At 40.9% G+C, this 23,828-nt stretch overlaps 1 protein-coding gene across 1 annotated transcript in view; it reads left to right on the top strand.

Moving 5' to 3' along the window:
• KCNH1 (potassium voltage-gated channel subfamily H member 1) overlaps window positions 1–23,828 on the top strand; it is a 185,826-nt gene that overhangs the window by 74,119 nt on the left and 87,879 nt on the right. Inside the window, exons 8-9 of the mRNA XM_054822028.1 lie at window positions 18,309–18,508; window positions 22,143–22,395. Coding sequence (XP_054678003.1) covers window positions 18,309–18,508; window positions 22,143–22,395 — 453 coding nt within the window. The remainder of the gene's footprint in view (window positions 1–18,308; window positions 18,509–22,142; window positions 22,396–23,828) is intronic.

Raw genomic sequence — 23,828 nt, 5'->3', positions numbered from 1 at the left:
TGCCCAGGTGTCTGTTAGCATGTCTGTTTGTCAGCCAAGGGTGACTTGTTGGTGTTTTGTATTGTCTAAAGTTGGAGCTCTTTGCACTATTTTGTTTGCTGAGATCCTTAAAAGCATCCTCCTTTGTGTCTTCTTTTGGGGAGTGAATTCCCTTCTGCTGTGTTCCTCTCTAGCCCACTGCGATACCAGAGCCCTGTGTGTGCTTATTTCAGGCACTGATTGTTAGATACGTGGGACTGGCAATTTGTGAGTTAATTGGTGATGTCTTCATGCTGCACTTAACCTAATTATGGGTTTGATTATATTAATTAAACTCTTGTCTTGGACAGCAGCTGTTTGATCATTTGCTTTCAGGCCCCCCCTCAGGTGGGGTCGTACTGAAACCTGCGGGTTTGGGTTGACAGAGTTGAGTGGTGAGTGCGTGCTACTGTCGCCAACAGTGCGCTGACTTTTTCCCCTTTAAGATTAAAATTTCTCTTTTTTGTCAAATTTTAAATGCCATTGGTCAACTTCTGTACTGTTGTTCTTTGGAAACTCTTGAAGGTATGACTCTTCGCTAGGGTGGTGGGAAAAAGCCTTTTTGTACTAATTTACACCAATTTGCCTTCTGGTGCATATGTGCACTTCGTGTTATGCTTATGGATGCTCTCCAGGATGCACAGACCCTGAGACAAAATCTAAGTCTTGCTTTGCTGCTGTAGCATTTATTATTTTCTTTTTCAGTACAATTAGCTGTTTTGCATCACAGCTTGTTTTGGAGAGCTGTTGACTTGTAAAGGGGCAGGATTTGGGAGCTGAGCCACGAGGTACTCCATAGTCAGCTTTGGCAGAACCAGCAGTGGCACAGCATCATAGGAAAGTGTAGGTGCTGGTCTGGGGCTTTATGAGATACTCCCATCTTTGGTAGCAATATTGAACAGGCAGTGAATTTTGGCGTTTCAGCTGTTTAGAAAGTCTGCAGAGGTCTGATGCAAATCAGTAAGGATGTGGATTTTCAGTGGAAAGCACTTTTTAAATTTATCTCAAGGTAGAAAAGAAATGTAGCGTCTTTCACTTCTTGGAAGTAGATAATGGCAGAGACTCATTGATTAAATCTTGCGCTCTTCATTTCTGGTTGCGTCTCCTTGATCTTCTGCACGGAGATATTGCAGTGGCTGTTAATTCTCATTGCAGAAGAGTCAATGTAGTGGTTCAGCGTTTGTCAGCCAAAGGGTGCCTGGCTGATGCTTTTCTTGGAGTACCTATGAGGGAGAGAAGAACTTGGTCAGTGAAGAAACTCCTTTCCTTCCCAACTCATCGTATTGTCTAGTTGTTTCTGTGAAAGCTCCAGCTTTTGGACTGACTTTTTAGACCAGATAACAGCAATTCAAGCACAGTGCAAATGTTGGGCTGTTGAATGGGAGCCTAGTGATAGACTGTATCATCTAGCGTCACGGTGGTTTGTGTTCTTCTTCAACTGAGTAACCTTCCTCAGGGGTACTTTGGCAGTATCTTACAGGGATAAGGAGGTGTGAACGTGGGGAGATGGTACTAGTTTTAGAAATGAGAGGTGTTGCACATAAAGCCAATACTAAAGGTTTGTGCCTAGAAGCTGAACATTAGAGATGGTAGCTAGGTTCAGCTCAGCTGAGCACCTGTAATCCAACCACACTTACGTCCCGTCACAGCAATTCATTGAACATACAGCTGGGAAGGCTGGGACAGATTGTGGCTTTCCTGAAAGCAAGGAGAAATCTAGGTCTTCTGTATGGACTGTTAGCGCACAGAAAGCAATGAAGAAATGGTGACTTTAGCAAGAAAAGACTGTAACTTTGGTGTAGAGCGAGTCCTGTGGCAACCTTGATGCGGCTACACCTTTCTCAGAATAGCTCAGATCTTTAAAATTTGAGTCCTTAAGCACATGCCTAGGACTGGTTTGTCCACAGCCTTGTAGCAATTGTAATAATTTATATGCCTATAAAAATTTCCACGCTGATTTTGTAGCATGTTTTCATCCAGTCTGTGCAGAACAGTGTAAGTAACTGTAAGTGAAGTGAAAAAGGAAAGTGGGCAGTTCTATGCAATGTATATTATATGGAAATGTAGACTTTCCTGATGCTGAGCTACTAGCTTAGCTTTTAATATTCAGGGAATGAGCAGAAAGAACTAATGCAGGAACTATGTTGTCTTAATGGTGAATTATTTGAATTGGTAATATGCACAAAAAAAAGAGGAATTATAGCTTGTGTGTAAAACAAATATTTCTGCTTGCTGATCACTTCAGTTTGCCCCTATTTTGGGGTTCTGGTCTTTTGGGTCACTCAGAAGCCCCATGTCATTTGGCTTGTTTCAGCTGAGGGTGCTCTGCAGCTTGAAGTATCAAGCCTCAGGTTAAAAAGATTCCTTTTCAGAACTGAGAAGCATTTTAAATTGATGGCACTTTTACAGTGAATACCTTTCCAGAAGACTGAACAGCAGCAAGCCTACAGAAGCCAATTCCTTTATACATTGCCTTATCCCTTGTGATTGCTGTGACGATTAAATAACTTCAGAGTAGAAAAAGTTTGAATGGCATTTGCCTTGAGCATTCTTGTGCAGTGCTTTTTTTAATGAGCTCCCACACTTTCAGCTTGCAACTTCCAGTATTTAAAGCTTTCTCTGTGCTTTCGCTCTTATTTTAATGTTGATGAAGTATGTGGGGGTTTTTTAAAAGACTTTTATTAGCAGTTGTCCTTTCTGTGTGGAGTATGAAACCATGGATTAAGGCAAGTAAAGGTTTTAGATTCATTGCAACTTAGTTCTGTTCTAACTTTAGTCTAGCTGGAAGTATGAGTCTATCAGACAATACAAGGGTAGTATAATACAGGAAGGAAAAAACCCTGATAATGAACACTCAAACATTCCAAAGTATTTTTTCAAACTTCACAAAATACTTATAAATGTTCATGAAACTGCTGCGACAACACATTCCCACTACCATACTGCTGCTGGAAACACGGAAGGACATTGCTCCTCTTCTAAGGCTGAGGAAGAGGAGACTCTATGCAAGTACCAGCAGAGGGAGTCAGGACTGGGCATTAGCTGTTGGAGATTTTCAGATCACGGTGGTCATCACCTGAAAGGGGAAACATATTCGTGATGTGTGGGGTGAAGTATGAAAAGATTTGCTTTAAGAATCTTCTGCCTTCTGTGTGATACACATACGTGTTTTCTTCCTCCTGCACTTGGATTAGGAACATGAAAACACATTCTAGTCAAAAATGGTTTACTGAGCAATTTCCCTCTTTCCCGTGCCCTTCTCAGAGCACATATGAAGCATGGAATGGGGTAGCGTTTAGAACTATTCAGGATTTCACATCTCTGCCTTGTCAGTGGTAGAAAAATAATGTCAAATAGGAAAGGCTCCTGGCAAGATAGATCCACGCAGCTGGGGAGGAACAAAGGTTAAAGATACTGGTGGCTCTGAGCATACTACCAATATATCCTCTCCTTGTGGCTGCAGAGCGGCGATGTCTAGATGGATGGATGCTGTCCCTGATGGCACAGTGATGAGGAGGACTTGGGCAAGTGAAATTGCTGTTCCAAGACTTGTGGCTGTGCAGAAGCTCTTGAAGTTCTTTCCCGCCAGTCTGCAGAGTATCACAAAGGACTTTATCTCTCCCTTTCACACCCTGCTTGTGACAACCTGTTTACTTAGGCTTTGTATGAAGGATACTGTTAGGACCCAACATTTTTGTTCTCTTCAATGCCCTTTGCAATAATCTCTCTGGATTTGTTGTCTAGTCCCATTGACTTGTTCTAAAGTGTTTATTCTTTTGTCTTTCTGACTTATTGCCTAAGCTTTCAGCATTGAAAAAAATGGAGAAAAGTAAATAAAAATTATGGAGTATTTGCTTTAAGATATAAAAAATGAGCAATTTATTTTCATTAGCTTCTAGCAAAGACAACATTCTCACTGTACTATTTGTTATTACAGGCACTGTGTTTCTCTGGTTTGACTTGCACAGTCTAAAGTGTCTTGCATTGCAGTCACAATGCTGACACACTCTTCAAACAAAGCTTTTAGGGATGCTCGTTAGCCACAGCTCAGCCTACTACTGCTGCATTTCACTTATTGATCTTGCTGAATGTTGTCCTAACTCAAACAGTTTCTTCATTAAGCAGGCTTTTGGTACAATTTCTTTTTCCTGGAGAAATGGAGATTCACCCAGAGATGGTGTTTCTGTTTTCTCCTGGGAGCTGGTTACCAAACCTTCAGACAGAATCGGTGCTTGTCAGCCTCTAGAAGCTGCGGAAAATTCTGGACACAGAAAATAGGTTTTATGGCCTGCGAAGGGAATAAGCTGATAGGCAAACGACAAAGCAAAAGGTGAAAAAAACCCTCTGCTCCTTATCTCATCAGTGCTGAAAAATACCGCAAATACAATGCAGGAGCCAGTGGGGACTAGCACATAGGGGAGAGGATCTGAGTTGGCAGGTTTGGGCAGAGTTCCCAGCTCTGTCACACACCCTCCCGTGTGACCTTTTGCAAACTGCTCCGTGTGTCAGCTCTGCCTGCTTTGCCTCTCTAACTTTTCGTATCTTGCTAGTACAGAATGTCTTTTACTGTTCTCCGTACATACCATACCACTGCGTAGCTATTCCCTCCCTCTGCAGGGCTACTGAAGTGTGTCTTCTTGACTTCAGGGATGTTGGTATCAGTAGAGGCAAGCCTGTCCAGAAAACTGGACGTTTAAACTCTGTCTGTATTTTTCACCGGTTCAGCTATCTTTGTGGTTTTGTGCTTTGTCTTCTATGTTCCTAACCTCACCTATGTTCCTTTACTGCTCCTCCATGCCGCTCTTACTTATTTAGGCTTGCATCCCTGTCCCTCCCCTTCCTCCCCTCCTCCAGCCTGTGAAGACTCCCTGTTCTCTTGGCCATCTAATTTAACTTTGATTCCCTCCTAGTCATTAGGCTTCTCTATTGAGGCCAAGAAGGTCTGGCAGCCTCTTTGATGGGTCTGCTAAGCTGTTGATTTAAATTTTGCAGGCTCTGTGATGCAGAGAGACTGCTAAATCACTGCTCCCATGACAGGTTTCTGAAAGGCTGGAGGAAGACAGAGTATTGAATAGAAAATTGGAAGAGGTGAGAGAAAACAGGAGGGCAGAACTTCTGGAAGGAAGCATGAAGAGTAATTTTGGGCCAGGTAGATGACAATAATTTGACAGGGGGAAATGGTTTAAAGAAGAGTATGTGTGTACATGTGGGGTAGATGGAAGAAAGGCAGGATAGATGGTTATCCATCAGAGGGACTTTTGTCAGAAGGAGCTGAAACTATGGTGACCAGATCCTGAATGTTCAACATCAGGAGTGATATTTAAGGACAGCTTCAAGAGATGCTTATTCAGAAAATCTAGCTGTGTGGTTTGCAGGTAGACTCTCTTATTTAAAACAAACAAACAAACAAAAGCCAACCATAAAACAAACCCAACAAACCAAAAACCTTACCCCAACACTGAGGCTGTGTACCATTCAAAGCATGTCAAGTGAGCTTGACGGAAAAATATTTTAATAGCCCGGTGCTCATGTACTGATTGATTACAGCAACAGATCAAAGATAAGTATTCTGTCAAGAATCATTAATATCTGTCAGCCAGTAGCAGCTATATAATATCAGAAATTTGAGCTGTTGAAAAGCATTCTATCCTTGCCTTGTTCCTAAGACCAATAAATGAATATTCATGGTAGCACACGCAGCTTACAAACGATTCTTCACTTCACATGCAGGTTATTACCACAATTTGTTAAGTGCTAAAATGAGTTTCTGCATTTTTACTTCTTTATCATTTGATAACTTCAATGCCTGTAAATGGCATGGAACATATTTCCCACAATTGTTTGCCTAACTCCTACTGTTAGTCTCCAATTACTGTATGAGCTGTGAGATCTTCTTGTTGCCTCCATCAGTGGGAAGGATGAAATTAAGAAGATCTGTTAGATGCTACTTAGGTGATACTGCATGTGGCAGAGAATTATGGAAAGCAAGTTCTTCAGTGCTTAAACAAGGGAAAGATTTGTGATAACTGCAAAAACTCCTCTTCTGGAACTCCTCTGATGTTTTGAAAGTTATCCCCAATCTGCAAGAAGTATCAGGGAATGCTTCCTTAGCGACTGCCTTGGGACTGCTGCAGGACTAGGCTAGATCCAGTGTTGAGTCAGCAGAGAGTGGGGATCTGAACTGTCAGGACTTTTTGTTTTGGAATCCAAAGATCAGGATTTAAGTTCAGGAGGAGCCATTGTTCTCATATTCTGTGTCCTGTATAACAGTGATGAACAGTTTACTCTGAGGTTTGACTCCTGATGATGTGCTAGGGCTAACTTAAACTGAGATTCTGGCTATTTTTACCCATTGCCACTTTATATCCCTGTGGTTCCTAAGACTTCATTGATGCACACATGTGAAATCACTTAAACCAATCTTAGAAATGACTTTTTTTTTTTCTAGGATCTTTTGGGAGTGCTAGGATAGTAGGTGTTCTCCACCTGTTGGGGCTGGCCAAGTAAAGCTTCCCAGAGCATGCCTGCCAGAAAATGCATTACTCTGTGGAGAGGTGAGAGCAGAGAGGTCTGTGTTTACGGCCAGAGGTATCTGCCTCCCATTCTAATCAATGACTTCATGGTTAAAAGGCTCCAAGGATATGAAAATGTTGGGTTTGTATCCCTACTGTATTTATGGAGACTGGAACAGCTCTAACAGTAAAAACTCTTTTCTTCTCCTTTCTTTTTCTCTCAAAATACCCAGTCACCTAAAAGTGAGGAACTCTACAGGAAAGTGGGATACCCGAGTTCAGGTCTCTACTCCTGCACTGAGATTTGAAACACAGGCCTCTTGTATCGCAGACTGGTTGCAGGGGAGTATAGTCGCAGTCTTCCCTAGATCATTCTTCTCTAAGCAAGGAAAAGCTTTGTGTGCCTACCAACTGGATGAGGTTTGTAGCTGCGAATTACTGACAGAGGTATTTCATTACCTTTGAGAGACCTCTGTACTTTGTTGGCCAGCTTCAGCTTATTAGCATCTGCAAATGCTATTCTTCTGTGCCTTGCTGGTCCAGGCACTGCACAAGCAGTATAGGTGTCTAAAAAGGTCCCAATGGGATATAACTACATCATTACTTCTGACTGTATAAGTTTGTATATGTGCAAATATATTTGTGTTTTGTGCTGGCTTGCTAACAAACTCACCAAAGCACAAAACACAGCTACCTGATGTTTTTTAGATATCAGATGATTTCTCTGTAATACTTACTTTAAAAAGAAATTAGGCAGTATTTCTTATGCAATAACATCTGCCCCTGAAGATAATGATGTATCTTTTTTAGAAGTTAGGTGTGGAACTCTCAGCTGTATGCATGTATGCATGCTTACCTTTATTGCTGCTTTTAGTCCTGCTGAGTTCTAATAAAACAGCAGAGTCAGCCTGGAAGACAAGCATCTTCAAGATTAGAGCCATAGGAACAGTAAAGATTACCCATTTCTGAGAGTTAGGCTATAACCCTCTTCACCACTCCAGAGAAAATTATTCTTCTCACATGCAGTCATCCATGATTTCTCATTAAAAACCCAAACAGTTGCTTCAGTTATTTTTTTGTTAAGCCATATGTGTCTTTACTAACCTGTCATTTCACTCAGTAAAGCAGGGCCCCTAGAGAAGCAACTGTCTATGAGCTTTTCCCATTTTGCATGCCTGTACATACTGTAAGTACCTATTGATTTTGGTCTGCAAGCACATCTGTGATTAGTGTGTGGGAGGAGCATGACTCAGACCTAGTCATTCCAGTGACAATTATTCTTTAACCACCTCAAATTAGTCTTCATCCGTGAATGTCGTCTTTATCTCAGACCTCACTGGCTTACTCAACGTAATTAAAAACTTCAGTATTCTTATCTGTGTTATAAACACTATTAAATATTTGTAACTATTTAATGACACACGGAGAGGGAAGCTTTTGGACCAGTTTGTCTTCAGGTTTGTTTGGGTTTTGAAAAACCACATCACTTGTTTGTACTTGTGGCATCCAGAAGTAAAAGATGTGCATGCGCAAGACGGGATTGGCAGGTCACTCGGTGTCAGCTGAGGAGCATCTCGCAGTCTCTCTGTGGTTATTGAAGTAACACCACTCCGGGAGCCTGGCTTACCAAGGTCATTGCATCAGAAGCTTCAGAGCCTGAGCTGCAGGGAAGCAAAGCAGTCAGGTACAGCACAGTCCAGTCAAGTGCAATAGCTTTAGGGGCTTAATTTCACAGCAAAGTTGATCTGAACTGAGAATTAATTGTTGTCCTTAACTCAGGTATCCATTCATCCTGTTAGGTGCAGACGTGCTTTTAACTCTAGCTGGCTGGCCTGTCAACTGGACGGGCTTGACAGCACCTCGGTGATTAACACAAGCTCTCTGTGCAGCCAGTGCATAGATCACTGGTGGTTTTGTGGTGTGACTGCTTGGAGCAAAGTCAGCTTCAAGGGTGCTAGTGAGTGTAAGCCAGGTAAACTACAGAAGACCCAGGCTTTGTCTCAATTACACGCTTTCTGTTGCTTTGAGGGGTTTGTTTAACTAGTTTTTGGTTTGGGGACAATGCAGTTAATCTGGAGAAGTTACTTCTCTCTGGAATCTGTGGGACATGGGATGCGCAATTTTTACATCAGCTGGCTGGGTGAGGCCAGGACCCTACCACCCACCACTGCTTCACTTCACCATGAAACCATAGTACTTTCATCCCACTCTGCTTTTATATTGGGATAATTTATAGGCATTACATTTTTACCTTTTCTTTAGTTCTCAGAGAAGACAAAGCCTAAAAAAAGACTGTGAGGTACTTGCTACATAGACAGCAAAAGCTTTTATAAGTCAGTGGATGAAAGTTAGTGGTCGGAGAGAGATGCTTTGTCTCAGTATTTCTCCTAACTGTGTCCTTAACTTTAATCACAGGTGTACATGCTCACACCTGTGGAGTAGGTTTAAAGCCTATGTTAAGTGCATAGGTGAGTTGAGGTTTTAAACCTACTGAGAAGTGAGATCACTGCAGCCTCAGGGGAGGCCCTGGGTCCTTCCTCCTTGTAGTCTTACTGGTGGATTCAGATCTGAACATACTCCACAAGAAATGCAGCCGGCTACCAGCTTCCCACATGGGCGCTCTGGTGGGAGTAGACAGAATCTACCTGAATCCATTTATCATTGGGAACAAAGAATTACTCTAAATAGCTCACTCGAATGTAAGATACCTTAATTAAATGAGGTCTGGAGCAATGACCGAAAGGAATCATACTGGAGAATGCTGCTTGGGCAGTTGTCAGCAAGTGACTTTAGCCATCAAACTCTTGTGTTGCATCAATGATGGTGGGGGGAAGTGCAGTCCAGAATTCAGTATGCGTAAGTGCTAGATGATGGCTTTGGTGAGCAAATTCAGATCCAGTTCTGAACTCTCAAAGGCCACAGGTAGGTTATTGCAAAATCAGGCTCAAGAACTGCCAACAGGAATGGGCCAGAGCCAGCAGTACAAAGCCCAGTGAAACATGTGGCAGCATTGTAGAGAAGGGCCAGAAAATTTGGATAAAACGTGATCTCCTTGGACCTCTCTAGATTTCTCTCCTGCAAGGCTCTGTGGAAAACATCATATAAATCATAGAGGAAATAAGGTAAACAGAGGAACTATAAAAACAATGTATGTAAGCAGTTTCACATGAAAAGAGAACAACTTTTCCTTTTTATTCACTCCTTTCTTTAATCTTTTCCTGTTTTTTTTTAATGTATAGCTCTGTTTCAGTAATAGATTTTAAAAAAAAAAAGAAAAAGAGAATTTGCTTTTAATTGGGAGTACCCATTTCAGATAAGTTGAGGGTAGATAAAAAAACAGCTTTCAAAGCAAAAGCCTTCGTATTGGTGCAAGCCGGTAAAAACCTAGAAGCAGTATCTGGAGATTTAATTTTAACCAAGTAATTGAAAATGGCCATGCATTACCTTGTATAAATTGTAGAAGAAAAATGATGCCCTTAAATGGCTTGGTCGTCATTTAAATGGTGATCTGTTCATTAGAGCTGGGAAATGAAATAGAAATCCATTTCAATTTTCTAGACAATTTAAATTTTATTGTCCATAAAATTCTACAAAACAGTAAAATAGTGTCCTTTCTTGCAAATTACAAAGGATTTAATCAGATTTTGCCATTTTAATAATTCTCGGCATGGCAAAACCTGCTAGTGAATACATTGAGCTGAAGTCATCCCTTGTTGATAAAAGTGTCCCACTGGTGAGTCTGGCCTCGTATGTTTGGAATACAGATGGTTTTTGCAGCTGCAATCTGTTTATACAGTTAGTTTCCTCTTGATAATCAAATTGGCTTAGTCTAGAGCAAGGCTTAGTATTCGCTGAAGTACACATGCTTAAAACATACAGCATCATCAAGATCCTGCTACACATTTAAAACATTTTATGACCCTCCTGAAGATGTACTGATAAATATCTTGTTCTTTACACTAATTGTAGTTGCTTTAACTAGTTGTGAAAATCAGTACATTTCCTGGCCATTCTATCTTGCCTTATCAGAGATGAACCTATCTTGTGGGAGACAAAAGAACATGGAGAGGTAACCGGAAAGTGCCATTTCTGTGGAATTATCTTCCTTTTTCTCTAGTCTTACCTTTGAGTAATCATGCTGACGTTTCCCCTTGCAAATCTTCTTGCCTGTTGCTCTTGCTATCCCATATTATTGTATTTTGATTGCAATAAAATTTGATTTTGCAAGGAGCTTTCTGGACTCACTGGTTAAACTGCAATGGTTCTTTGAAAGCCTTTTTGATATCAAGGGCGAAGGCCCCGATTTCAATAAACTACTAGCCATTACTGTGCAGTAAGTCATGGCTATCTGGCAGGTTTAAGAATTTGCCTGTAAGTTGAGGCAGAACATACATCTTCATGTCTGGTTTATGATGCACCTTTGGATGTAAAATGAAGTTATCCCATTGAGACTAAACAGTCAGTGGAAGTACAAGGCCTTGCAGAAATATTGATGCCTTCAGATAATTTAAGTGAGAAGCGTCAGGTGAACTCGTTGGTCTGCAAGGGCTGATTGTTTATAGAATAAGAACATGCAGCCCTGTTTTCCCAAAGGTGAGAGAAGCTCATGGTTCGGGGTTTCACAGTCTACCAGCTTGAAGTCTCTCTGTATCCGATGCTCTTTAATTCCTTTCGGTGTTATATTTGTGTCGTCTTCTGTTGGCTTCCCTTTACAGCACAAATGTAACGTACGACCAGATTCTTATTCCTTAATTTTGCAACCGAGAGCACATCCAGGTCCTCACAGGTTAGTTCTGACTTGTCGTGCATCTGATTACTGTAGTAATCTGCTTTTCTGCAAGCGTACTGGCTGCAATGGAGTCTGTAGCTGTCATTAAATCCCCCTCTGGATCACTGTTAGCACCTCTCAGTGTAGATATAATACTAAACTGTAGCTGTCAAAACAAATGAATGATGAGTTTTGTGAATCAGGATTCTTGCTGTTTTACTTGTTTGGACACTTCTTAATTTGCCAAAATCCAGACTTTGCAGTGTTAATTAGCGGGACTGTGTTAATTTAGTCCTGTGCTTCTGTAGGGAGGTAGGAGCCTTGGCCCTGGAGGTAACAGCCACCCTTCCTTTGTACGAATTGCCAGGGGGTCCTTCATCCTCTCTTTTCATAAGCAGGCTCTTGGATCCAGGATGCAGCCATTCACAGAGTGCAAACCGGTGTTGGCCCTTCACTGTGAGTTTAGAATGAGCTGTTTGTGTTGGAGAGCTTTCTTGCAGGGCTGATGCTGAAGTTTGTTTTGTTGGCTTTTATTCACTTTGGCTCTGACCGCTCCTCTGATCAGTTTTGGTCTGTGTGTTTTTCCCATGCTGTTTATCTCAGCCCAAACACGCTGAAGGCAAAAGCAAAACCTATTAGAGATTTGTGCTGCCCACGATGCCCAGGCTTGTAAAATTCTTGTGAGCCAAAACACCTGCGGTTGCTGCTACCAGCTGTGTGGGTGCTACCAGATCAAATCAAAATTAAAAAAAAAACAACCAAACTTCAATTTTGAAATGTCCTTAGGGATGCTGCAGTTCAGCATCTTTGGAAGGTTTGGTGTTTTACCAACACTTACCTCTCTTTTTCCATGTTAAGCCCTAAACTGGCAAAATGTAAGTGGTTTCAAGTCCCTGAGATAACAGGAGGTTATTTGCCTGTGGATCTGTGCTGCTGTAGTAGCAGTCTGCTTTTATTTTGTAGAGTTAGGAAAGGGTGTGAGGAGAGAAGCGGTGGGAGCTGTTTGTGGTGGTTGTTCCATAGCTGTTCTTAACTCTTCCCTTTCTGCCCTTACACGCTGCAGACAGCCTATTTTAAGGTGCACAGATGTTTCTGCTACTCTAGTCCTTGGTAGTTGCTTAAGTGGCTTCTTAGAGCAGCTGTTCCCTTGTTTATGTCTCTGACTTTCATTTCATTGCAGTTCTTGGTTTTTCGGTGATGGGAAGAGGAAAAAAAAAAATCATGTCTCTGGTGCTCTGTTGTTTAGCCCTTATCAACAAGGCTTTATTCAGCCTGGAGAAAAGGCAGCTCCGGGGAGATCTAATTGTGGCTTACCAGTACCTGAAGGGGCCTACAGGAAAGATGGAGAGGGACTGTTTATCAGGGAGTGTAGTGACAGGACAAGGGGTAGTGGGTTTAAGCTGAAGAAGGGCAGATTTAGATTAGATGTTAGAAAGAAGTTCTTTACTGTTAGAGTGGTGAGGCACTGGCACAGGTTGCCCAGAGAGGCTGTGGATGCCCCATCCCTGGAAGTGTTTAAGACCAGGTTGGATGGGGCTTTGGGCAACGTGGTCTAGTGGAGGGTGTCCCTGCCCATGGCGGGGGGGGGGGGGTTGGAACTAAATGATCTTTAAGGTCCCTCCCAACCCAAACCATTCTATGATTCTGTGAACTGTGTCCTCACTGGTGGCCTATCCTTCTGCAGAGGAGACATTTCCATTGTAGCTGGAGCCCAGTGTGGTCCTTCTATGTCCCATCCATCGTCAGCAGGGTGATTTCAGCAAATGTGATGATGAGTGTGAGAAGATGTGCAGGAGGATTTGACTGTTTAATGAAATTTGCTTGTGGTCTCTCATCTTTCATCCTAGAAGTCAAGTGGTTCTGCCACATAGCTTGATGCTTATGTCCCTCATGGTCTATTCAGGCATTCTGCTTTGTCTTTGACATTGAATTGTTTTCAGACTTGCTCAACTGATAGTAATGTGCCAGTTCTTTGATCTGTGCCATTGCTACTCCCTTGCTTTTGCTTGTGGGGAACCTAAGCTGAAGGTGCAAATTACAAGCTGGTGGAGAGAAAGAAGAGGGAGGTGGAGCAGTGTATTGGTTTAGCTCTGGAGAATAGAGAGCCGTGGAAAGAGCAGGATCTAACAGTCACTGGAACAGCATGGGGGAGAACTCCTCTGGGAATTTACTTTCACTTCAAAAAATGTCTTTTTCCCCAAGTTGTGAAAGTCAGGAATTGATGAACATGCTAAGAAGATAATAGCAATTGTAGTTTGTTCTATACCAGGTGAAAAAGTTATGTAAATATATTGTGAAAATTCATAAAGTGCGTAATATTAATTGACCTGTTAGATTATGGCTAAATTGTTTACATTTATTCTTTACTAGTGAAATGAAATATCTTTATAAATTGTATTAGTACAAAATAAAAGGCAGATAGATTACAAATAGGAAACTTCATAATATACAAAGCTTCCTAAGAAGTAGCAAATTAAGCAGTTCTGCATCTGTCTTGATAGAAAATGGGGCAACCTATTGAAATTCTGTCCTATTCTGGAAGATTACATAGATACTTTATATGTAAATCTTACTTTAGATGCTTTGGTTTCAAGTTGCAAGACTACAAATAACAATTCTATCAAAACTTGTGCTGTAAACAAGTCACTGATAGATACCTGTTCAGTTTGGTATTTGCTTGCAGACTGTAATTAACAGTTCAGCATTTTTCTTTTAATTGCATGCTCTCTGCCCATAAGTAGGCATAATTACCACTAATCAAGACCCCTAATCTCAAGCAATTATAAACTCTTACATTGTTCTAATTGCACACTTAAAAACAACGTGTTTTTCTCATATAATTATATTATAATCCATACAATTATTAATTTCTGCTTTTCTTTTATCTGATCAATGTTAATTTTGTGTGACCTCACAATGTGTTATCGGAAAAATGCCTCTGAGGCATGCAATTTTTGTGGTTAATTTACAGTTATGTTTCATCTTCAGTGAGAAGCGATATAGTGCAACAGGGTTTTAAGGCTGTGCTTTCTCTCAGTGATCTATGAACTCAATAATTTCTTGTAAACTAGGAACTTGTTAGTGAAACAAAAGTGTAATTATACATTTAAATCATCTACTATTTGTAAACCCAGGTGCTTGCTCTTTGAATAGTATTTAGGTTAGCACAGACTACTCCTTAAGTATATAAAAGGGGTTTGTTTTGGTTTTTTCAATTGTGGAATTAAGTGGAACTTATATGCAGGCAGATAGACTTTCTGGATCAGCTTTCCAGAAAGTGAAAATGAAAGCATTTCAGTTTTAGAAAGCACTGCAAGTCTTGGGGGCGAGATGTAAGAGTTTGTTCACTAGTTGATGTTGGTCTCGCTTGTTGCTGTATAGTTCTTATGCACGCATTTTGTATGCAAGGGCTTTGGATGAGTGCATTTTGAACAAATCATCATCAATCTGATGATTCATCTCAGGAACCGCATGCAGCACTTACATCTGTAATTGGGGTAATTGCAAACCTCTCATTCTTACAGATAGAAATTCTTCCTCTTATAATTCTAAAATCAGATCCCAGATCTTTTACTATGGTAGCTGAGACCTACACTGACTTGTATTTATTTCTCTATTCTTATTTGTTACATCATTAAAAGTAGCAGATGATTTGGTGACCTTTCCAACCTGTGTGTGACCTTCATGATTCACTTGTGCGGGTAATTGGCTATTGAAATTACTATGCTTTTATCTTTGACGTTATTTAAACACTGGTTTAAATGGGGTGACACAGACTGCATTGTAAATGGGTAGCCACATTGTTGGAGACAATGTGTTTTTCTTTATCTGTTGTCAGAAAAGAATATTAATGGGGGGGGGTGCAGCTCTATCTTTTCTGAGGGATCTTGAGATTCGTGGAGAGGAGGTGTTTGATGTCTGTTTGACATGCTGCAGCTTTGTAAGCAGTCTTAGAACAGGTTATTGCTTGTTCTGCAGAAGAGATTTTCTCCTTGGTTGATGTGTAGGCATGGTTGCTACAGGCTTATTCCTGGACACAGTTCCTCAAAAACCACCACACAGCTTCCATCTAGCTGATGCATCCAAGGAAGCTGTTGGGGTCAGATTAATTTGTGACCTTTCTACGTGGTGTACTTGTGGCCTTGCTTGAGTCGAATCCATCCCACACAAGGACATTTCCCCCTCCTGCACCCCTTAAAATACTTTTCCTTAATTCTTGTGATCCCCTACGCATACAACTGCTAAGGCGTTGATAGATTCTGTAGAGTCTGTAGGGCAACACTGCAAACCCTGGCCAAGGGCTTCACGGACCTTTGGAAGCTGGCATATGAACCTGCACTGTTGCTGTCACAAGGCAGTGGTCTAATGTCAGCGTTCAATCAGTCTGGAAACAAGGATTTGGAGATTCTGTCCTTAATTGGCCAACTTTCTTCCTGTAGTAGAGTATGTGTTTCTGAAATCTTTCCGGGGCTGCAGTGTTCTGCAGTGGGTTCATTTCATTATTCCTTTGAAAAGAAGGAAAGGCACACAGCTAGCTATTTCTATGCAGAAGAGGTCAACGTTTAATATGCTAATGTATCTACCCAATATTAGGCTGCAAAAATCCTTGCCTTTAATGTGTCTTTAATAGTAATAAAGTGGTTAGCTAATGATAAATTAAGGATTGTAAGTTTGGGGATTTTTTTTTAAAAATGAAAAATTAATGTAGGCATTAATAATTTTTCTTGCCAAGATAATTGTCGTACGGGAGCATAGGAGCTGCAATTTGCAGTGGAAATTGCTTTAGGACTGCTTGCCTCATAATAATCAAAATGAAGAACCAAATTTCTGTTTTTTTCTTTAGGCTTCACGTAGCTGGACAGTAATGGGACAGAGTGGGGACTCCATTTTAGCTTTGCCGGCATAGAGCTATATGTCCCGAGGTACTGAACCAGCAGGTCTCACAGCTCGCCAGAGAGCAAGAGATAGTTGCACGCACACAAGTATGGCTGCCCAGAAATCTACAGAATTTGCCTGTGACCCTCTTCCTGATCTGTCACCTGTTTTCAGCGTTATACTGGCTGGCAGAGTAACGATGTTTGTCCTGCCAGTGGGACTTCACATTTTTGGAGGCCCTGGGTTCAGTTTCTCTTAGGGAACCTGGTAAAAGTCGGTGTAAGTAGGGCCTCAGGTAGCAATAGTGTAGGGTTGTGTTTGTGTAACAGAGAGCAAACCAGGACGTAGTTAGGGACAGGTAATGCTGTTCAAATACAAAATACTCATGGATTAAGGAGTATTTATAGTAAATCTGTTTTTCAAAGTATTTCTTCATTCTTCAGTACCTCATTGCATCAGACTTCCTGGTAGAGTTTAGCTCAGACACGAGTTAAGGTTGAACAGAGAAATAATCTATACATTTCTGGTCACTGTATCCCTATTCAACTCTTCTTCTCTTTTTTTTTTTTTTTTTTTTTTTTTTAACTGAGTTTGGACATTTTTGTATATATTTTTTACCCATCTGTACAGAGGGGCAGTTGGAAAAGGGGAGAGCTGGTCTCTACAGGAACTCATAAAAAGAAAAGAAGTCACACAGCATCAGGAAGGAATTCTGTAGAGAATCACCAGTGTAAAGGCCTTGAGCAAGTCTAAATTTAAATTGCATCCCTTGATGATCAGGGAAAAGACAGTCCTGTAAGTTTCTCTTGCACATTATCAAAGGTTTTTTGTTGGTCATACAACTCTAAAGCATCTTAGTTGACTTAAGGATATCTGCCTGTAACACTGACCTGAATAAACAGCTGCATTCTCAAAGGAATGAATGGGATGAGAAAATTTATTTTTTTGGAAGGATGTGAGAGAGGAAATAAAGAGCTAAAAGGGTTATTTAGATAAGGCAAAATATTATCTTATTTTTTTATAAATATGACTTCTCAATTATTTATTTTTATCTCAAGTGGAAGAGATACTGGCAATTTTGGGGGACAGGATAAAGAAGAAGAAGTTCCTCAGCAAGCCGGAGCACTGACTGATGGTTTTCGGCTCATCTGCTGTCTGACTGTTCCGCTCCCTCTACAGCCAGCCTCTCACTGGTCGCTGACCTGGCTCTCAGCTTAGGAAAGCTCCTCTTGAGGCTTTCTGTCCTTCCCTTTCATTCAGGGCTGGATTGGCTGGAAGTGCCTCTGCAAGCCATCAAAACATGGCTATTGAGACTTCCACCAGCCTGCTGTTCTATCTTGGGCTTCGGCAGGTGGATCTTCTCAAGTCCTGTGTGTTTTCATCTGCTTCTCTCCACACCTGGAGATACTGCCTTTTCTTCTTTCTCATGTTTTTTCGTAAACCTGTCTTGATGAACCAGCTGGCTTCATAACTATGCTGAATGAGGTCAGAAGGGCTGTGCAGCATTTGGTCTGCATTTGAGGGCTCTAGCTCTTGCCTCAGGCTTTGCTGTTCTGCTTGAAGAATATAAAACATAATGTGTGTTTTTATGTATTATTAAACTTACATCTATAAATCACTGACCCATGGTAGCTGTTTATTACATATTCCATCTTCTGCTTTGATGCATTGTTGTTGTCACACTGAGGTGGGTAATGATGACTCGGCTTACTACTGTGGTAATGCACTTAAAGCTTGGAAATCTGTCACTGATGGCATTTCAACACAGGCGCTATAAACCAGAGATGAAATTTTAAAGTATTTGCTATCAAGCTATTTGTCTTAAAATTCTTGTGTCTTCTATTGTTGTTTCATAAGGGTTTGGATACTACTGAATTGTTTGATGGACAAATAGTTGTGTTTCAGGAACTCTGCGTTGCAGGACTCACCATGACAAAAGTAGGTGGTGGTCCTCAGTTTGTAGTGCTGAAGGTGACCTATAAAATGCTTGTGCTCATCAGGTCTTCCTCACAAAGCACTGATATTGCATGCATTTCTACGGGCCTGGCATTTCCAGTCTTAAAGCACAGTGGAATGGAGACTGACCATCACAACTTATTGTGTGTTATATCTATTGTTTTCCTTCTTTTTTACAGCCCTTCTGTATGCAACCATTTTTGGTAACGTGACAACCATATTTCAGCAAATGTATGCTAATACAAACAGATATCATGAAATGCTCAACAGTGTCCGGGACTTTCTAAAGCTCTACCAGGTCCCTAAAGGACTGAGTGAACGTGTGATGGATTACATCGTTTCCACCTGGTCAATGTCCAGAGGAATAGATACTGAAAAGGTAAGTAAATTAAACTGCAAGGAAACAAGTCACATCCTGAAACTATTTCATTAAAATAAACAGGAGGTACTTTCTTAGTAAAGATGACAAATATTCTTTAAATAGTTCTAAGTAGTAGCTTCCCTTAATTTTAAACTTTCAAATAAAGTTTTTCGCCTATGCTGTCATACTGAAATATGTTAGTGGTAAAAGTATGTGTGTGTTGATGGTGATATGTCATGAAATAGTATAAAAATGATGAAGGAAAGAACTTGCTTTTCAGTAAACAAAGAAAATAACTAAATAAAAAATTCCAAGTTCTATCACAACCTCAGAATTTCTTCAAATGAGATTTTTTTGGCAATATTTCTGTTGTGTGAGGTTGTTTGCAGCTCTGTGGGCCTGAATACAAAGTAAAATTTGTTTTGTCTTTGTAAAATTTGAATGTAATATTCTGTGTGCAGGTTAAAGATATTAATGAAAGCTGGAAGTCATTACTGTAATAATAATAATGTGTTGTTTGAAATCTGCCTTATGTGAGGCAAATCATCCTAATTCATTGTATTTACAAGTAAATTCCCATTGTGTCTTTTTAAAATAATAAATGTCCCTTCACCAGAACAAATGTACAAAAGCAACTACTTGCCACTTTCATATTAGTTGTCAGCTTTTACGGAGATAGATACTGTTTTTTCTTCTGCTTGTAAAGAGATGTGATTTGTGGGGTGGTTCATTCAGGAAATCGTACCAATGCTCCGGTCACCAGCCTTCTGGTTGGCGGCTTAATTTGGTATTCTAAACTGTAGATGATGCAGTTAAAGAGCAAACAACCTCGTTTCTGTCTAGCTGTTAAAGCATCGTTATGAAAGAGTCGAACAGATGCGGTCTTGCGCTGGGCTGTCTGGAGACCAGTGGGTACACAGGGTACTGTTTGCTTTCCTAAATGGTCTTCAGCATATCTGCCATTTAGATCCCAGACCGTGATTCGGGGAAGCACTGTCCATTGTACTAGCTTTCAGAAAGAAATGGTATTTTAGTACTGGATAGTGCTGATTAGAAGCTGCTCTGCCTGTTTTCTCACCAAATATCTTTGTGTGGGGTTATGGGTTTGAGGTAGGTACATGTGGGGAAGGTGGAGAGACAACATCTGAGGATACATAGTGTAACAAACATTGGCGCTTTCATTCATTCCCCCCCCCCCCGCCCCCCCGCAGTACAAGCTCCTCTTAACATTTTAACAAAGCAACAAGAAAAAATTGCTATGTAAAACATGTTTGTTTTAGCTTATCTTCAAAGTTCATTCTTGGCTTCCTCTGATAAGGAGAGAAATGCTTTAAGAATGCCTTTGGAGACAGTGGGATAATCAAACCAAGCACAACTCGCTGTAGCCTTTGAGAATTATCTTAATAAACAGGAAAAAAGAAGTCTCCAATTATCAGGACATCAAAGAGTGTAATATGGTGTTGATTTCAAAAACTGGTGTGTTCATAGCTGAACTGCCAGTAGTGATGACTGTAAAACCAAGAAATCAACTTTCATCTGCGTAACAAAAGCTAGCAGATATAAGACCAACTAATGGCTGTGCCAATCCATAAACTGTCTGGTCTGAGCTCCGTTGGTTTGATGCCTGCGTGTAACTTCTAGGATGTCATGCAATGAATAAAGCATGTCTTGCTCCTGTGAGAGAACAGTGGTAGTTGTGCTGCTGTGTAATGCAGTGCAGCTTTCTGCAGAGGAGGCAGATATTTAAAGATGAACTTAGCATAGAATCAATCCTCTCACTATTTTGTAGGCCACAAATTTGTCAGTTCAGAGTTAACTGCAGGCATGCCAAGGAGTGAATAATCAGCTAAAAGCAAAGTCTGTAAGTCTAGAAAATGCCAGTATAACAAGATTTAACCAAGTGCCGCTGAAAGATTCTAAAATTAATCCATGAAGATATGTTTCTTACCTCCCATACAAATGAAAGTCTTCTGCTGTTTGTCTGTAACTCTCAAATGTCTCTAATCTGTCTTTATTTTTGTGAAATCTGGAGACAACTTCTCTAAATGGAGACTGGAAAATGAGTTAACTTCCTCTTAGACTGGGAAAACCAAGGAGTTTTTGGATAAGAGCCTCATTTTAAATAGTCTCGTACTCCTATTTCCATTAAAACAACCCTTTTTGTGCATGAGATTCAAGCAACTGGGAAGCATATGTGTGTGTAACTCCAGTGCCAAACTTCGGCAAGCATCTGCAAATACAGAATGTTTTTGTTGCCCGAGTAAATGAGGTCATTGCAATGACAGCTATGGCTGCTGCCCGTGTCCCGCGTTAAACGCTGGCCTTGCTGCCCCCGCCCATTCTTGTGAGCCTGGAAAGCAGAACTGGCAGGTTCGGCTGCCGCTCGCTGTGGGGCAGAGAGAGATCATCCATGAGTGCCCTACGCTTAAGCGCTGTAGAAATATATCTCTTTCAAAAGTAATATCCCTCATAGCAGGTCTGCTTGGAGGTGAGCCAAAGATGATGATGATGGTGGTAGTCATTTGCCTTTGGAGTAGCAAGTGTCATATCTGGAACCGGTGCCGTGCCCAGAGTTATGAGCTTGGTTCCCTGCTCAGATCTTGCACAGGTGTAGGCACAGCCATAGCGCTTCCTGCCTTACCTTTATGTTTTCCAGGAGTGTTTGCGTTGAAGCTGCCATCTCTTTCCCTCCAGGAAAATGTGTGGGAGTAACTCTGAAGCTCACCCAGAGTGCTCCTTAACTGGGTGGAATAGTTATTACTGAGAAAAAAAAATGAGGCAGACTACTGAATGTTTTTCTCAAATAATATGTCCTGAGACATACTTCATCACAGACTATCCTCCAGAGATTTTGTCATCCCAAAACCCTGTTCATGTTATGTATTTCCAGTGGTTTTGCCAGGAACTTTTAATCTGTACATGCAGTGGTAATTCTGTGTTCTTTCCACTCGGCTGTCTGCATTATATTAAAACCCTTCAGAAATGGTCCTGACTGGTACCCACTGTGCTAAGTGTCAGTTTTGGTACCCTTAGGAGCACACATCAAGAATTGCTGTGAGGAACATTGCATTTGGAAGATGAAAAGTTGCCTGACACAGTATCACACCTTAAAGTCCCTTCTTGTGTGAAGAAAAAAACCTGTTACTGCCACTGAGGGGTGAATCTGAATACCTGCAAATCTCAATATTATGAGTTAATGAAACTTTTAATAACTTTTTTTTTCTAAAAGGATATGAAATGACACTTCCCCTCTATACAATATTTCTCTGACTTGGAACATACAATTTGTGCAGGCTTTTCACGGAACCTGCCTGTAAAAAGAGTGACCTACCCAGTAGAAACAGTCCTTCAGGAGGCTTTTCTCCATCACTTTCTTTACTGCTGTGCTCTTAATTTTATTGTCTTAAAAACCTGAGGCCTTATCCTGGTAATTCAATAACCAGCGGAGCATGTTGCTGAGATGAAAACATTATTTTCTTTCAGGTATTGTGGCTCATGTGTATAAATAATACAAAAATAAATGTACGGGCTGAGATTAGAAATTTTATATGAAGGAGAAAAGCAGTTCTTAAACCCTGTGTAGTGAACTAGGGATAATCGCCTGGCACATATGAACCATGCACAGGAATTGATTGCCTAATTTCCTGCTCAGGTTTTGCAGATATGCCCTAAGGACATGAGAGCAGATATCTGTGTGCATCTGAACCGCAAAGTTTTCAAGGAGCACCCAGCCTTCAGGCTGGCGAGTGACGGGTGCCTTCGGGCGCTTGCCATGGAATTTCAGACGGTGCACTGCGCCCCGGGAGACCTGATCTACCACGCCGGCGAGAGCGTCGACAGCCTTTGCTTTGTGGTTTCGGGGTCTTTGGAAGTAATCCAGGATGATGAAGTTGTTGCTATATTGGGTGAGTTTCATAGCTAATAATATGTGTTGTGCACAAATACAGATGCATAGAGCATTTTTATAGCCTCTTCTACTCAAGCACTTAACTCATTCTTTAAAAAGCTTCAGTCAGGTTAGGTTTGCCACAGCCTGGTGAGGTACATTTTAATGAACTTGTCAGCTGTATGATGTTAGATGTTTATTGTCTGAAAAATCGAAAGAGGGGGAAAAAAACTTGCTTAATGCCATGCAGGAGCATTGCATAGAGTTATTGACTTGTCCTTCCTGTTCCACATAGGTAGACAGGAAGGGCAGTCATCTCATTTCCAGATTGCCTCAACCCTGTTTCTTCTGGTCAATGAAAGCCGTACTTGAGTGTTGGGATCCTGGTTATTCTTGGGGTTCTCCCTGTCTCGCCACATCTCTTTTCATTAGAAATTCCATTGAGGACTTTGGAAAACTTATTTTTAAAGTGCCTGGCTTCCGTGCCTCCCTTCTTCGCCCCCAGTAATAATCTGCTTTCGCTGAAAATTTTCCAATTAGCTTTATTTAAGATCTCATGTTGAAATAATATTTATCTCTTTTTAAAGTCAAAGTAATATAAAAACTTAGAGCTGATTTGTGTTAACTTAGAATGACAGCTTTAGGTTGGAGGCATTAAAAAGAAGCTGATAGTGATGTGAACAACATTCTGAGGCAAAGCTAGGAGAAAAGAGTGTGATAATCCAATAGATGAATCATGGGGTGGCTGGAGCATAGAGGAGAGGTGATACTTATCATTTGATTCTGTCAGAACCTTTTGTGATAAGGTAAATTCTCACGGTGGCTTAATCCAGTATCTGTCACTCATAGCAGTCTGGAAAAAAACACCTTGGTAATCTTATTCCTTCTGAACACCCCCCCCCCCCCACTCTCCTAAGAGGAGTGTCTACTGGAAAATGAGGGGGCTAGTAAATATGCCGAGTTCAGTTTTTCTCTACTTCTGAACAGGATTGCATGTGTAGCACAGAGTGAATTTAGTGTCCTAAATTGAGTTCATAATATTTTGTGCCCCGCAAGAAACTAAGAAGGTGAAAAGTAGGGGGATAACTGATTCTCTTCTGTTCAGTGCTATATGATAATAGCAACTTCTGCTTTTCTAAGTTGCCCATCAAGAACTCACTACCTTTTGCCATGTCGAACTCTCATGAATTAATGTAGAACCTCGGTTCAGTAAAGCCTCTCAGTTCGTGTCACTTTTTATCCCGTAATGCCTCCTCCTGTGTCCATCACGAGAAGAAAACCTCAGAACATCTTGCTGGTCTATTTAATCAGTGTAGGTAAAAAGCATTGAAATAGGATTTTTAAAAATGTCCTTTAAAGGTACAAATTTTCTCCTCATCTTTACCAGTAATTTCTGTGTTTTATCATAATACTCCCTTTAGAAAACACTCGGCCTAGATTCCTTGAGAAATT

This window comes from Grus americana, chromosome 3 (assembly GCF_028858705.1).
Source record: "Grus americana isolate bGruAme1 chromosome 3, bGruAme1.mat, whole genome shotgun sequence".
In the NCBI taxonomy this organism is placed as follows: Eukaryota; Metazoa; Chordata; class Aves; order Gruiformes; family Gruidae; genus Grus; species Grus americana.
The sequence above is the reverse complement of the archived record's forward strand: the minus strand, read 5'-3'. Positions and strand labels throughout refer to the sequence as shown.